This window comes from Zingiber officinale, chromosome 11A (genome assembly GCF_018446385.1).
Source record: "Zingiber officinale cultivar Zhangliang chromosome 11A, Zo_v1.1, whole genome shotgun sequence".
Lineage (NCBI taxonomy): Eukaryota > Viridiplantae > Streptophyta > Magnoliopsida > Zingiberales > Zingiberaceae > Zingiber > Zingiber officinale.
This window is the reverse complement of record NC_056006.1, coordinates 5,640,873-5,655,283: the sequence shown is the minus strand read 5'-3', so window position 1 is coordinate 5,655,283 and position 14,411 is coordinate 5,640,873. Positions and strand designations below refer to the sequence as shown.

The following is a 14,411-nucleotide window of genomic DNA, read 5'->3' as shown; positions in this document are numbered from 1 at the left end:
TTATTAGAATAGGGTCATGTAGCCCCCGAGGCATGGTTGACTTGATACTACAATGTAGATATTGTTACAATGGGTAAGAAGTCGAATCTCGACAAAAGCCTAGAAAAATACCCTCCGCATAGTGGCCAATTGTAGCTTTCATATTTACCTCTTCGCATATGATCGTGGGGCTAGTCGTGTGGGACAGGCCCGGCTCATTAAGGCCTATGCCTAGGGCCTCCCATTGATTAAATAATTAAGTAGACATTAAAAAAATTAAATTGGGTCATTAATATTAATTAATGATAGTATACATATTAATAAATAGCATACTAACTCATTAATTGCATCTTATCAATTAATTCATTATTCCTATTTATACCTTATCCTTATTTCTTCATCATTACAATAATTAGCTAAGATTTTATTTTATTTAATCTTATTTTCTTATAATTGCACTCAGCCAAGATTTTATTTTATTTAATTATATATCTTATAAAACTAATAAACTCTTCCATTCTCAATATCTCTAAAAAATCCTAATTATTCTCTCACTAGTGTTTCGTGCCTATTTCTTTTCTGATCATTAATTTTGTATGTTTATGCTCTTGTCGGTATCTTTTTTTCTTTTTACATCAATAATTCTGTAAGTTTATGCTCTCTCACCGGTGATTTTTAGAGAACGCTCTTCTCCTCTCTCGCCGATAATATTTCTTTCTCACTCTTTCTTTTTCTTACTCGATAATAACATGAATCAGAGAATTTTTTTTACAACGTAAAGTAAAATGCTTCATCAAAAAAAAAAATCAAAATTAAAATTAATAAAGTTTTATTTACGTTCACCAATGTCTAAAAAAGATTAAATAATTTAACAATGTTAAAAAAATTATCTAAATATTAACGAGAAAACTAAATTTTATATAAAAATAATATTTTTTTTTTAAAAAAAATAAATCATTTTTTAAACCGATTATTCTTAATCCCAAATTCAAATGAAAAAAACTTGAGCAAAAAATTTAAAAATATATTAAATGACTTATTATTATTATTATTATTATTATTTAGGACCTATGAGAATCTTGAGACGACCCTGGTGTGGGGCCACTGGATGGTGGATTCCACCTTTACTATAATAGAATAGGGTCATGTAGCCCCCGGGCTATAGTTCAGCGAAAGGGCATAAAATTATCACCCAAGTACCCGTAGTTTGATCCCTAAGTACGACATATTTGTATAAATTTTTCCTCCAAATGGAACACGCAACCATGAGATGCTACGCTTTTGGGTCGCCCACCGTAAGTGCTTCCCGAGTTACTCTTGACGACCAATAAAAAACTTCCGTAAAATTGAGTCGGTCGCCCCAGGTTCAATATTACCTGGTTCATCAATTTTTTAGAATAGGGTCACATAAGCCCCCACGGACTAGCATAGTGATATTTACATGAATGTTTATGCTAATAGATCTTGAGCTCAATCTCAGAAGATATAAAATATCTTATTGGATGTGTGACCTTCCTAATATAAAGAGTTGTTATGTTAAAATAAAATATTAAATATCTCTCTTAATTTATTTGTGCATATCTTATCAGGGTTGACGATATTAAGCTGTTTGGAGTGGACGACCTCACATTCTATTCTAAGAATAAGGTCAAGTACATACTTGTTATTATTATTATTGGTCATTTAAACATCCACAAACTTGTGACTAGACGACTATCTCACTCACAAGTAGAATATAATCACATACTAAACTTTTAGAAGAAACATATATATGAGAACCAAACTCTTTTATAAGCATAGTCGTGAATTTAAACCTAACTTAAATGTTTCATATATTCACAAATCTTTAATTACATGAGGTGGCAAAAGGTGAAATTGTCACTTAATAGCTCCTCCTAGGCGTCCTCAACACATCTCTAATTATCGAGTGCACATTATCTCGTGAAATAGGAATCAAATTCAACTCCTTATCTATGAATGCATTAGTGTTCGTATAAACATTACAAGGCATCGAAGTAGTCTAAGTTCGCTTTTGATTCCTCACTAGTTTGATGACCAATGCCGCTAGAGATAAGAGAAAAGCCGATACTACTAACGATGGTGGTGGCACACCTAGTCCTCTCTGCTCCTTTCTCCTTCTTTTACCCTTCATTTCTTTCGTCGACAATTCATCCTTCTTGATCGTCTCAAGTTCTTCGATACGTTGTCGTGGGAGTACACGAATTTGCTCTTCGGCCACATCTCTTTTCTTATCGTCATGTTTCTCTTGCTCTTCTTGGTGTTCTTTATCTATATGTTGGTGTATCTTGGGGTGGCCTAGAGTTTGATTTACTTCGGAAGCTTCCCTTTCCTTGTCGATTTCTCGAGTCTCTCTTTGATCGACTTCACCCTTCACTTCCTTCATTGGCAATTTATCCTTATTGCCCGTCTCAAGTTCTTTGTTAAGTTGTTGCGGGGGACCTTTTTCATCTATCAGCTTATTGTCTAATTCATGTGATTTACCCACACCACCTTTCTTATCTTCTTGTTCCTTATCGATACTTGGGGATATCTTGGGTTGGTTGAGAGCTTGATTTACTTCGGAAGTTCTTGGACTTTCGTCTTCTTTTAACGGTTGGCCATTGTGCTTTTCCTCCTCGATTTGTTGTTGTTCTCCTTTCGGTTCGAAACCAAATGAAGGGGACAACTGTTCTCCGATACTTGAAGCTTCAATCTCGACCAAGGGCCGTTGGGGTAGATCAAATTTCTTGTTCGACTCATCAACTTCTTCATTTTTCATTTCTTCATCTTCTTCTCGATGAGTGTCGGCCTCTGACCCATTTCGGTTTACTTCATCTTCATCAACTTTGCCACTACCATTCGCTTTGACACCAAATGAAGGGGGCAATTGTTCCCTGATATTTGGAGCTTCAATCTCAATAGACGGCCTTTGGGGTAGATCAAATTTCTTGTTCGACTCATCCACTTCTTCTTTTTTAGTTTCTTCATCTTCTTTTCGATGAGTGTCGGTCTCTAACCCATTTCGATTTAATTCACCTTCATCAACTTTGCCACTAGCTCTTTCATGGACTTCACCTTCCATGTTGGTGGATTTGGGCATCAAAATCATTAGGATGGCATCCTCTTCATCGAAACAAACCTCAATCTGATCCAATGCCACACCATCGGGGATACCAAATACCTTTTCGAAAGAATTGGTCTCGAGCTCGTTCTTCAACCGCAGTCTTCCTCCGATCGCCATATCCAAGGATGCTTTGTCTCCTACACCACTGATGCAAATCTCTTGCCTCACTTCATTTATGAATGTTTCAATCTTATCTTGCATATATCCTAAAACATCAATACATCATCGATAAGAATCGAACATTGTTATCATCATCATCATCAAGTCAAGTTAGTAGTAACTAATTGAAACTTAACGATATAGCTATTTCATGATACCTGGAAGATGTCCAAGGAGAAACACAGTAGTTTCACCCGATAAAAGTGAGATCTCGAGCGGATCGTTTTACATTCACACCCAATTCTATCATTAGCAAGGAACAATTAGAAGAGCCTTGCGCTGAGAGTGATTGTTTCTTCTTCTAGTTGGTTGAAGTGAATCACTCTGGAAAAAGAATGAAAAAGAAAGAAAGATTAAGAGTCGAAGAATATAACTTTTCTAAATTTATAAGCAAAGAAAGGTATTATTCTTTTGACGAAACAAAAAGAAGGATTGAAAAACACAAGGAAGAAAAAAATGCAACCTTTATGTTGATTGGTATGACCTTTCACTATTTTCATTGAAACAGAAAAATCAATTGAACTCAATCTCAATCGTTCGACTTCATCTTAGTTACAATGATTGAGATTCGAAAACCTACTTTCGTAGAGGGTCTCTCCATAGAAATCACATTAGAATGGAAGTAAAAGACATACTCTACCAACAAAAAGACTCATAGGATATAATCTTAGTTACAATGACTCAGATCAAAACCGCTGGAATACTACTATTTTCATAGCAGGCCTCTCCAAAGAAATTGTGTGCAAAAGGAAGTAGCCATCAAACTTTATCGAGAAAGACCGATCGGGTTCAACCTCAGCCATCAAATTCAATCTTGTTGGAATGCAACCTTTATGTTGATTGGTAGGACCTTTCATAATATTCCTATAGAGAACCACTCCATTGTCATCTAATTCACTACCGAATTCGACCTTAAAATCGAACTTGCCTAAATAAACTTGCTATTTTCATCGAAACAAACTAGATGTCAAACTTCACTAACAGAAATATCAATTGAACTTGATCTCAATCTTTAGAATTCATCTTAGTTACAATGATCTTAGTAAAAGCCATACTCTACCAACAAAAAGACCCATAGGATACAATCTTAGTTACAATGATTGAGATAAAAAAGGGCAGCCTGGTGCGGCCAATACATGATCCTAGGAAAGGGTCAGACCATATTGGGCCTATTGTACACAACCTTACAGTGCAATGAGGTTGTTTCTAATACTAAAACCCGTGAAATCCAGGTCGACATCAACTTTACTATTGCGCCAATGACTAAGGTCACAACCACTCGAATATGGATCTACTACTATTTTCATAGCGGACCTCTCCATAGGAATTGTGTGCGAAAGGAAGTAGGCATCATACTCTACCGAGAAAGGCCGGTCGGGTTCAACCTCAGCCATCAAATTCGATCTCGGTGACAATGGCCAAGATAGAAACTGCTCAAATAATCCTCTATAAACTATTCACATTCAAAAGAGAACTGCCATACCTTACCAACAGAAACACAGAGAGCCACTTCATGCTAAGGTGACTCCGGTCTCCGTCGTCGTCGTCGTCGTCCTTTGCAACTGCAGCTCTGCTACGTATATTTGCTTCTCGATGAAACAATGGGGTTATGTATGTAGATTCATAGGATTGAATGGCTTTGGAGTCTTCTTCCACAGCACGCATTCCTGCCTTGAAGAGTGTAGAATTTGTGATCTCCTGTCGTCACGGGCAATTCATCGAACACCTTGCGTGCGCATGCTAAAAGAGGAAAAGTAGGTCAACCGAGCAGATCTCGTGGCGTCGTCGCCGTCCTCCGCCGTATTCTGCTTCTCCTCGATTGAAAATCAAGATGAGATTTTTCGAGCAAGTGTTTGGCCAGCGATGGCGACGTCTTTCACAAGCTAAACGCCGCCGCCGCCGACAGCCGCAATCTGCCACTTCGAGTCTGAGCAACGAGTAATGTTGCAGTTTTCCGCATTCTAATCTCCGATTTAGCCCCCATTCTCCGTTCAAGTTGCCACAAGACTACTCATTTCGATCGAATCGAGCGCGAGATGAGGACTGTAGATAAAGGATCGCGTCTACGCCGACGAGGCGACCATCCCGGCCGGCGACGGCGACTGTTTTAGAAGGTCAAACATTATTTTCTAATAGTCAAAAGTGTATTTTTGAAATATATTAAAAATATTTACTTTGCAGTATAATAAATGCTTGAGTAATTTATGTGCCCGCGGCATTTTATTAAACCGCTAAGTTTTAGTATTACTCCTTTTATCTAATTTTCATAATTTTAATTACCTTTTTTTTTTTTTCTCAATTTACAATTTAGATATCAAGACATGTATAGATTTATTTTTATTTGAAGTTATTTAAAATTTTCTAAGTTGATCGATCAATTTCGAATAAAACTAATTACAATATAAACTAAGGACACTAATTTTTTGAATGGAAAAGATAAAATTTTAAATGTGCAAAAGAAGGAATATAAGTGATTCATACTTTTTTTTAATTATAAAAGTTGAATACGAGCTTTCTGTTTTTTTTTTTTATTTCTCTATTAGACAAATTTAAAATACACCTCCAGTTAGAGCTGTAATCTTGCTAAGAACCTCGGGATTCCGGTGCACACAAGAGTATCAAATTATCATCTAGATATCTGTGATTAAATATGATTAGATTTATAAAAAAAAATTCTCCAAATAAGAAACACAACTACATGATGCTAAACTTATGGGCAATCCACTATGAATACTTCCCAATTTATTCTATCGGTCAATGAAAAACTTTAATAAAATATGACCAGTGAATCAAGTTGGGTGTTCCCTAGTTCATTATTTTTTTTTCCTAGTCCACTAAGACCATTAATGAGATATGTACATGGGGATTTATTTTTGAGTGCTTACAAACTGTGGGATTGGTACAGAGAAGCATTCAATAGAAGTTTCTGTCCCATGAATGCTTTAGGTTCTTAGTAATGCAGTGTGGCAGAAGCCATAGAATTGGTGCAGAGAAGCATTCAATATTAGTTTCTGTCCCATGAATGCTTTAGATTCTTAGTAATGCAGTGTGGCATAAGCTATGGAATTGGAAATTCCTGTCCCATGAATGCTTTAGATTCTTGGTAATGCAGTGTGGCAGAAGCTAAAGAATTAGTACCGAGAAGCAGTCAGTGGAAGTTTCTGTCCAATGAATGCTTTAAAATTCGGCAATTTATCAAAAACAAAAAAAAAACACATAAATTTTAAAATTTATTAAAAGACATATGCTACTTATTTATCAAAGAACACAACAATTCTTATTTTACCCTTTTGACAGACTTTTTCTATTATTTTTTTCTCTATTTTTTTTTTATTTTTTTATTTTTTATTTTTTGACCGACATGCAAAATATATGAATAACATTGTATAAAATTTAGTCGAAACCTATTGATGAACCTAAAAAACTTCGATTGTACCCATTTCAATTTCTATAGATTTCTAAAGTTACAAGGAGTTCAAATATAATATTCATTATTTATTTCGACTTTTCATAGATGTTAACATATAAAATGAAAAAATCATAAAAAAAAACCCACGTCGGACCTGATATGATTTCATATCAAGCCCACGTCGAGCCTGATATAATTCCATATCAGACCCAATGTGAACATTTTTGACGATGCTTCGATTTTATATATTAACATATATGAAAAATCGAAATAAATAATGGACATCCTATTTGAACTCTTTGCAACATTAGAAATCTCTAGGAATTAAAATAAGTGCAATCGAAATTCTCTAGGTCCATCAGTGGGTTTCGACCCGATTGCACTTTCAGTTCCTATGGATTTCTAAGGTTGCAAAGAGTTCAAATATGATATCCATTATTTACTTCGACTTTTCATAGATGTTAACATGTAAAATGAAAAAATCGTCAAAAAAATCCAACGTGGGCCTAATATCATTCCATATCATGCCCACATTGGGTCTGATCAATTTTATATATTAACATCTATGAAAAACTGAAATAAATAATGGATACGATATTTGAACTCCTTACAACATCAGAAATCCATAGGAATTGAAATGGATTTTGACCGAAACTCACTGATGGACCTAAAGAGCTCGAATTACACTCATTTCAGTTCTAATGGATTTTCTAAGATTACAAGAAATTCAAATATATTATCCATTGTTTATTTTGACTTTTCAAATGTATTAAAATATTATTAAAAAATTGACTAAATCTTATATAATGTTATTCATATGTTCTGCATGCTGATAAAGAAGAGAAGAGAAAAAAAAAATAGTGGAGAAAAGAAAAATAATAGAAAAATTTAAATTATCAGGAGGGTAAAATAAGAATTACACTTGAAAAAGTACGTTCTTTGGTAAATAATAAAGTAACATACGTCTTTTAGTAAATTTAAAATTTTAGGTGCGATGTTTGGTTGCCGTTTAAAATTTAAACAAAGAGCTTTAATATGGAGTTGATGTAGCACAAGGATAAACTTATAAAGAGATAATTATCAAACTTACAATGAAAATTTAAAGTTGTTTTTATAGAATAGTAAACTTTTAAAAGATTAAAACTTCTTGACCTAAAGCATCAAGTGGTCGCTTTGTCCACAGGGATAATCTTTCAACCTTTAAATGTAATGGATCTTCAAATATAATACAATGCATTCATATAAAAATACAATATAGAGATATGGATCAGGCAATTTTAAGTCATACCAAAAGCATAAAACAAGCATCATAGCGAAGGAATGCTGAATAAAGTAGCAGAGATCAGCTGGTAAATGCATCACTGTTGCTTAGACAATTTAGAGAAGAAAAGAGGTAAACTTTTACCAGCTACAGAGATAGGATTCAATCAGGTAAAACTCTAAAAGAGACTGAAGTTTGCTAAGTTTCTTCACCTCTTTTACCAGCACAGAAATAGGAGAATGTTCCTCACTGGGATTTCTGAGTCTTTGATCTCGCAGGCCTAGGAGGCTTAATGACGTAACTGAGGAGGATAACTGCGACGGGGACAATGGTCCCCACGAAATATACACTCTGGTAGGATGCAAGAGTCTCCTTGAGGCTTAGAACCTACAGAACAAGGAAAATGCTGGATAAACATTCACTACAGATGAAAGAAAACTGCAGGCATACAATTTCATGTTCCCCGAATGCAATAAAACTTAGACCACTGTCGAGATTTTACCGGCACACACTCTTGATAATGAGAATTACCCAAAAGGTACCCTAATGTTTGAATTTATGCGAAAGCAGCTCAGCTTCTTTTGTTTCCTTATAGATTTATTATTTCCCTAAAAACCCAATCTGGTTAACAGCTAAAACTTATTTTTAAATTAGTTTGCAGTATGAAAATGGAGAGAGAAACTATTTGTGGACATATGAAAAGCTTGATATGTTCAACTAGCGGTACCTCAAAGCTCAAATTCAGGAGCACAAGTTGATATGTAAATCATTTTGAAGCCTGGAAAACTACCAGAAAATAGGCAGAAACTGATTTACACTGTGAAAATACAAGCACAATATTATTTAGGTCAGATAAGAGGCATTGTATATTTAACTAGAGGTATTTCAGAGTTCAAAATGGTGTTGGTATGTGATTTTGGCAACACGAGCTAATTTGTAAATCTATGGAATGCCTCAAAATGGCCACAAGCTATGCAAATCACATAATGTGCACCGAGCTACCCTTTAAAACTATAAAGAGGACTAGAGCGGACAAGCAGGCACTATAATGGTTGTCAACCAAGAAATATTATTATGGAAAAACATGAAAGAAGCTGTTCAACAACTAACCATGAAACCAATGCAGGAATAATTAAGGACAAGAAGAGTGTAGGCAAAGTTTGCAAGCGTGAGCATCTTTCTCAGCAAAAAATTCTTTGCATTGACAGCTTGCTGCCATTTGTAGATCACTGTTTAATGCAAATAAAGAGCAACATTAGAAAAAGATAACAACTTCAAGTAGTTAAATTTGTGAACACAAGTAGAATATGATAAGAGGGTTATAGATTTAACTTTGGTAATTCTTTACCTCGTGAACCTGCAATCATCAATGCTGACTGAACGAAAAATATAATATAACCTGGATATAATCCCTGAGTAGAATAAAGAGATATTATTAGTTATAAGAAAAAAGTTTAATACATGATTAGTCTTCTTTTTGTAAATGTATTAACAGGAATGCTTGTGTTTATACTGAAATAACAAATTTTGGATTTTGTTGAGATCAAAGGACTACCTTTAAGGGATCCATGATGTACATAGATATGACAATTAGTTGCATATATGAACTACTATCCATCTTATTGGTTATTGGAAGTAAACTTCCACAAAGAATATGCTTATATATGAAGTACTATCCATCTTATTGGTTATTGGAAGTAAACTTCCACAAAGAATATGCTTAAATCTGCATATCTTAAATAGATTACATTGGTCCTAGGAAACTCTCTCTGTGGTAGTCCAATATTAATAATTTAATATTCAAGCAAAACTACTAAGCTAGAAATCAAATTAGGTTTTAATAAAGTTGCAGCAGGAAAGACATAATACAGTATCGTTAAGTTGTGCAGAATCTTAAGAACAAATTTCATCACTGACTTACATGCCAAACAGCACTAACTGTCTGTGTAGCCAGCAACTGAAAGAATCCAGGTTTCTTCCCTTTCTGAACTAGCCTTTCATAGACATCTGCAACAACATAGTCTCTCAGATTACATACCTCACACAAATATCATTATTGCCTAAGAAGATTTGATCATTATAAACTAGAAATTGACAAAAACTTAAGGTCAATAAAAAAAAAAGAGTATTGTCACAAATTTTAGAGTTGCAGATAATGAATGTTTCAAATCTGTCTTGGTTACAACCTGTAAATGGAATGGAACTCGATTAACAGGAACACCTTTCCTTATGTAAATGGTGTGGAACTTGATTAGCTAGACTTGTATATTTTAGTAGGATTATCCTTCATGGAAAATTATACACTAGAATTTTCTAAGTCATGGAACATTCTCACAAATGCTAACTGTTCTTTGGTTCATCCTCTAATCGAAAAACTAGTCCTTTGCTTTTCAATTGTGAAATTGAAATATTAATGGAAGCAACTTCTTCAAGCACACTGTCAACCATTTTAACATCAAAGGAAAGCTATATCTTTTGGATTATAGCATCTTCCTAGCAAGAATGATTGATGGAATCACATGGATCTGTTTCCAGTTGTCTGGAAGTCATTTGGCATCAACTCAACTATAGGATTCTTCATAGTGATTGTACCACTGCTGCATCCTGTTTTCTCCTGCATTGTAATGTGGGTTCTAGATGTAATGTCCTAATGTCTAGAAACTGTGTAACACTGCTTGAATGGATATGTAATCCAATCCCTCCTATAAAATCTTTTATCTTATCCAGGCTAGTTTCAGAAAGAAATGCGAGAAACAATATGACCGTACCAGTTAAATTGAGCATTTTCGGCATTATGCAATGGCAGTACATACACATTTGTGTATAACTAACCATCTAATTAAGACAGGAAAGTGCAAATCCAACAACCATAATAATCTCCAGGAGTTTCACAAACGACAATGATTCTCTAGGCTTGTCCTTATGAGACTACTGGATCAAATGTTTCATGGCACTTGTTCATATGGGACTAATGGATATAGTACATCCAGCTTCAACAATAACAATTGTTAAAGCTCCTCTATCTCAACTATATTTGTGTACTTAAACAGTAACCTCTTAAAAAGTGTGCAGCGAAACAAATATATATGTGTTAACACAGGGAATGAACAATATCATGGATGCTTTTCATATTAACAGCGATTATCCAGAGGCATTAGGAGATAATATTTAGAACAAATTGTACAAGATGCCCCAATGGAAAAGGTAGGTTATGAATATGGAAATGCATGGAAAATTCTATGCTTTTAAATATTTCAATAAACAAAAAGTATCAAATTCCATAAGAAACCAAAGTCTACAAACTTACAGTGACGTAGCCAAGTGCTAACTTGTATGTTCCATACTAGTGGCAATTGAACTGCACTTGTTGCAAACTCGACACCAAGAACATCCACATTTTTAGCACGGTCCCAGAGTGGTTTAGGCGGAGAGGAATCTGACCATCCACTAAAACCCAGACCAGATATGATAATTGCTGCCTCTGAAATTGACCAGATAAAGTAGTATTTCCACCGGGCAGTAAAACCAGACATGTATTGGTAGAACAACCTTTGCCAGAAACCCCAGTCCTGATAAATGGGTTCATTGAACCGAGAAAGAGGAAACTTTGGTACCAATAACAAGTATAAGCCCATACAAATTGCAGCTTGCAGTAAAGCACGCAAGGTCGCACCAAAAGGTGAAGGCCATCGGTTGTCATGGGAAGGAGCCCAGATCTGGCAAAAGTTTAAATATCATCAACTGGAGAACATAATCTAGCAAAGGTACATTTGATCTTCGTTAGAATATATGAAGGAAAAATGAAATATGTCCTCACCCCTATGCATTCTGTCCATTCAAGATAATCCTTCATTTCAAATACAGGCCCTGCAAAGTGGCTTCCACAGCAGAGACAATAACCAATATATTCAACCAAGGAAGGGCACCGTATTAGTTGGTACTTTTTTTGAGCCTCACTAAGGCGTTCTTCCTTAAGTAGCCCATCACTATAATTCATTGCACATGAAATGACTTTAAGAGTTAGCACCATCAGAGCACCTACAATGGAGAGTAGAGGTGTGTGATAACGAAAAATAGATGATAAACACAATTTTTTTCATCAAAATTTATATAACAGACAAAACATTAATACTCCAGAAAATATTAACAAAAGGATGACTAAGAACTTGATAATCATGATATTTTAATTCCATATCTCGATTAGAATAGAATATAATAGAGAAGAAGAAACAAAAGGCAAAGCAAGTGCCAAGTATCACAAAGTTCAGCAGGTGGTTAAAGATGGTACTGGAATATCTTCCTAGATCTGTCACAGATAAGTGTCTTTACCAGTATCAACATTAGACAAGGTGGATTACAAGAGATATAGGTTCAAGAGGAGGTTGAGAAGGAAGAGCTATAGGGGTGGCTACATTCAGACTTGGAAATTTTGGGTTATTCTTTGGCCATTATCCCTCTCTCACCAAATTTTTTCTTTCTTTTTCTATTTTATTTTATCCTAAATCCTAACTACGCCTAATACATACCAGTGCCATTTCCTTTTTAACTGTAAAAAGCTAAGTTGGTATATATGACTGTAAACATTAATTTGGTTTTTTATTATCCCAGAATTTTCTCTTAGAAAGATAAGAAAAGTGTGAACCTTGGTGATTGCTCTACCTGAAAAACTATTTCACTTCACATTTTCAATTAGTCATATAGTTATAGATATTAACAAATGTTATTTTTAGCTAGGAAATGCTACACCATTTATTCCAAGGAAAATAAGAAGAAGGGCAAAAGAGCCCATCGTCAAAGCTTCTTAGCAATTACTGCTGCATGTGCTGTGAACTTTCTATATTGCAAGAAGGGATAACCAAACTTCAAAGTATACTTCCAGAGCAACAAAGCTTTTGATCGGTATTACAATTTTCTTGGATATATTTGTTTCCTGTTTTTCATGAGAAAATAAGATTCGATGAGTCTATAAATTCCAGTCCGTACAAGAAAGGAGGTGCAGGATTGGGAGCATTTATTAGCATTCCTGTTTGCATCTGATTTTAGGGAGAGAAAAAAAAATGTCAAAATAAAGTAAGCTCACAGTCCAAGGCACTGCCAGACTGCCTGCAATAAGCTTCTTTTCTGCTATTGCATATAACATTTAGTTCATAGCTAAAAGGTACCACATAAATGGGTCTTTCAGAGGTTAACATTTAAAAATTTCACACTCCCTTCACAATCAAAAGGTAAATCATCATAAATGAGCTAATGTTGCGTATATTACTTGAATCAGCATAACCACAATCAGTCAACATTAGAAAAATATGATTGCTGTTACTGCTTACAGTAAGATAGCTGAAGAGTTAATCCATCTCAAAAAAGAGACTATATTCACTCAAGGAAATTTTTAACATCAAAACTATCAGAATTCCCAATAAATGTTAGCCAAAGATGAACACACTCCTTGATGTTTTAGAAAAAAAAAAATGAAGTTTTCAATTTGGATTTAGAAGGCAACTCCCTATAGAGTAAAGAGTACTTATATAACAAATGATTGATAAATGAAGCGTCAAACTAAAATCAAATGAGTAACTACCAGTTGCATCAATCCCTCCTTCCTTCCACGCATCGCCACTCATATAATATACATGGCTGCATGGAAATTGAGAAATAAATTAGCTAAAAAATCGAAAATTAATAATTCAGATCGTATTTCAATCTGGTGCCAAGACAAACACGCAAAATAGTTTTCCCCCCTTTCTGGAAGATCGGTTAGAGGAGACTTTTCGTGAAATCAAATCTCAATCTCCCAAACATCCAAATTTCAATCAGTAATAACAAACAACAAAAAAAACAGATCCGAAACGAAAAATTGAGGACAGATCGAGAACAAATCGGCTTGAAAACTGACCACCCGATGAGGTAAGCGAAGCCAGCGAAGAAGGTGATGACGCCGGCGTAGCGTCGGAAGAGAAGCATGGAGGAGTACCCCATAGACATGGGGATGAGGAAGTGGAGATTGGAGGAGGATCCGAACGAGAGGTAGGAGAGGACCGCCCCGGAGAATGCCGCGTAGAGGTGGCGCGGGAGCACTCCGGGAACCAGCCGCCAGAAGAGGCTCACCGGAATAGTAGCCACAAAGCAAAGAAGGAACCGGAGGACCGGTATGGATACCCCAATTGCCGCCGCCATGGTCGTCATCTCCACCGCCATGGTCGCCGGCCGTCGAAGGAGAAGCAGAGGAAGGGGAAGGGTTTCGTTGGCTGGACGACACGGATCGCAAACCGTGGCAGCTTATCTATTAATCCTATTTAGCAATAATGTTAAAGCACCTCTATAATTTTGACAATTCTTAAAACTACCCTTTTAGGAAAAAAAAATTAAAAAGTTACCATTATTATTTCAAAAATACTATACTCAAAAGAATACCTAAAAAATTAATGTGATATAATGATAAAATATTTAAGATAAGAAATACGATAACCATAATTCAAATTCTA

General features: G+C 35.2%; 2 protein-coding genes across 2 annotated transcripts; both read right to left on the bottom strand.

The window, feature by feature from the left end:
* Positions 1 to 1,889: 1,889 nt before the first annotated feature.
* On the bottom strand, positions 1,890 to 3,434 carry LOC122031002 (calponin homology domain-containing protein DDB_G0272472-like). The gene is made up of 2 exons (XM_042590051.1): positions 3,421 to 3,434; positions 1,890 to 3,309 (listed from the first exon to the last, which is right to left on the bottom strand). The coding sequence occupies exon 2, from the start codon at positions 3,302 to 3,304 to the stop codon at positions 2,000 to 2,002; it is 1,305 nt and encodes a 434-aa protein (XP_042445985.1). The 5' UTR covers positions 3,305 to 3,309; positions 3,421 to 3,434; the 3' UTR covers positions 1,890 to 1,999.
* A 4,423-nt stretch (positions 3,435 to 7,857) lies between these two features.
* Positions 7,858 to 14,202, bottom strand: LOC122032147 (lysophospholipid acyltransferase 1-like). The gene is made up of 8 exons (XM_042591408.1): positions 13,823 to 14,202; positions 13,508 to 13,563; positions 11,750 to 11,970; positions 11,240 to 11,648; positions 9,854 to 9,939; positions 9,281 to 9,344; positions 9,043 to 9,161; positions 7,858 to 8,319 (listed from the first exon to the last, which is right to left on the bottom strand). Exons 1-8 carry the CDS (start codon positions 14,122 to 14,124, stop codon positions 8,179 to 8,181), a joined length of 1,398 nt encoding a protein of 465 aa, XP_042447342.1. The 5' UTR covers positions 14,125 to 14,202; the 3' UTR covers positions 7,858 to 8,178.
* Between the last annotated feature and the right edge of the window lie 209 nt (positions 14,203 to 14,411).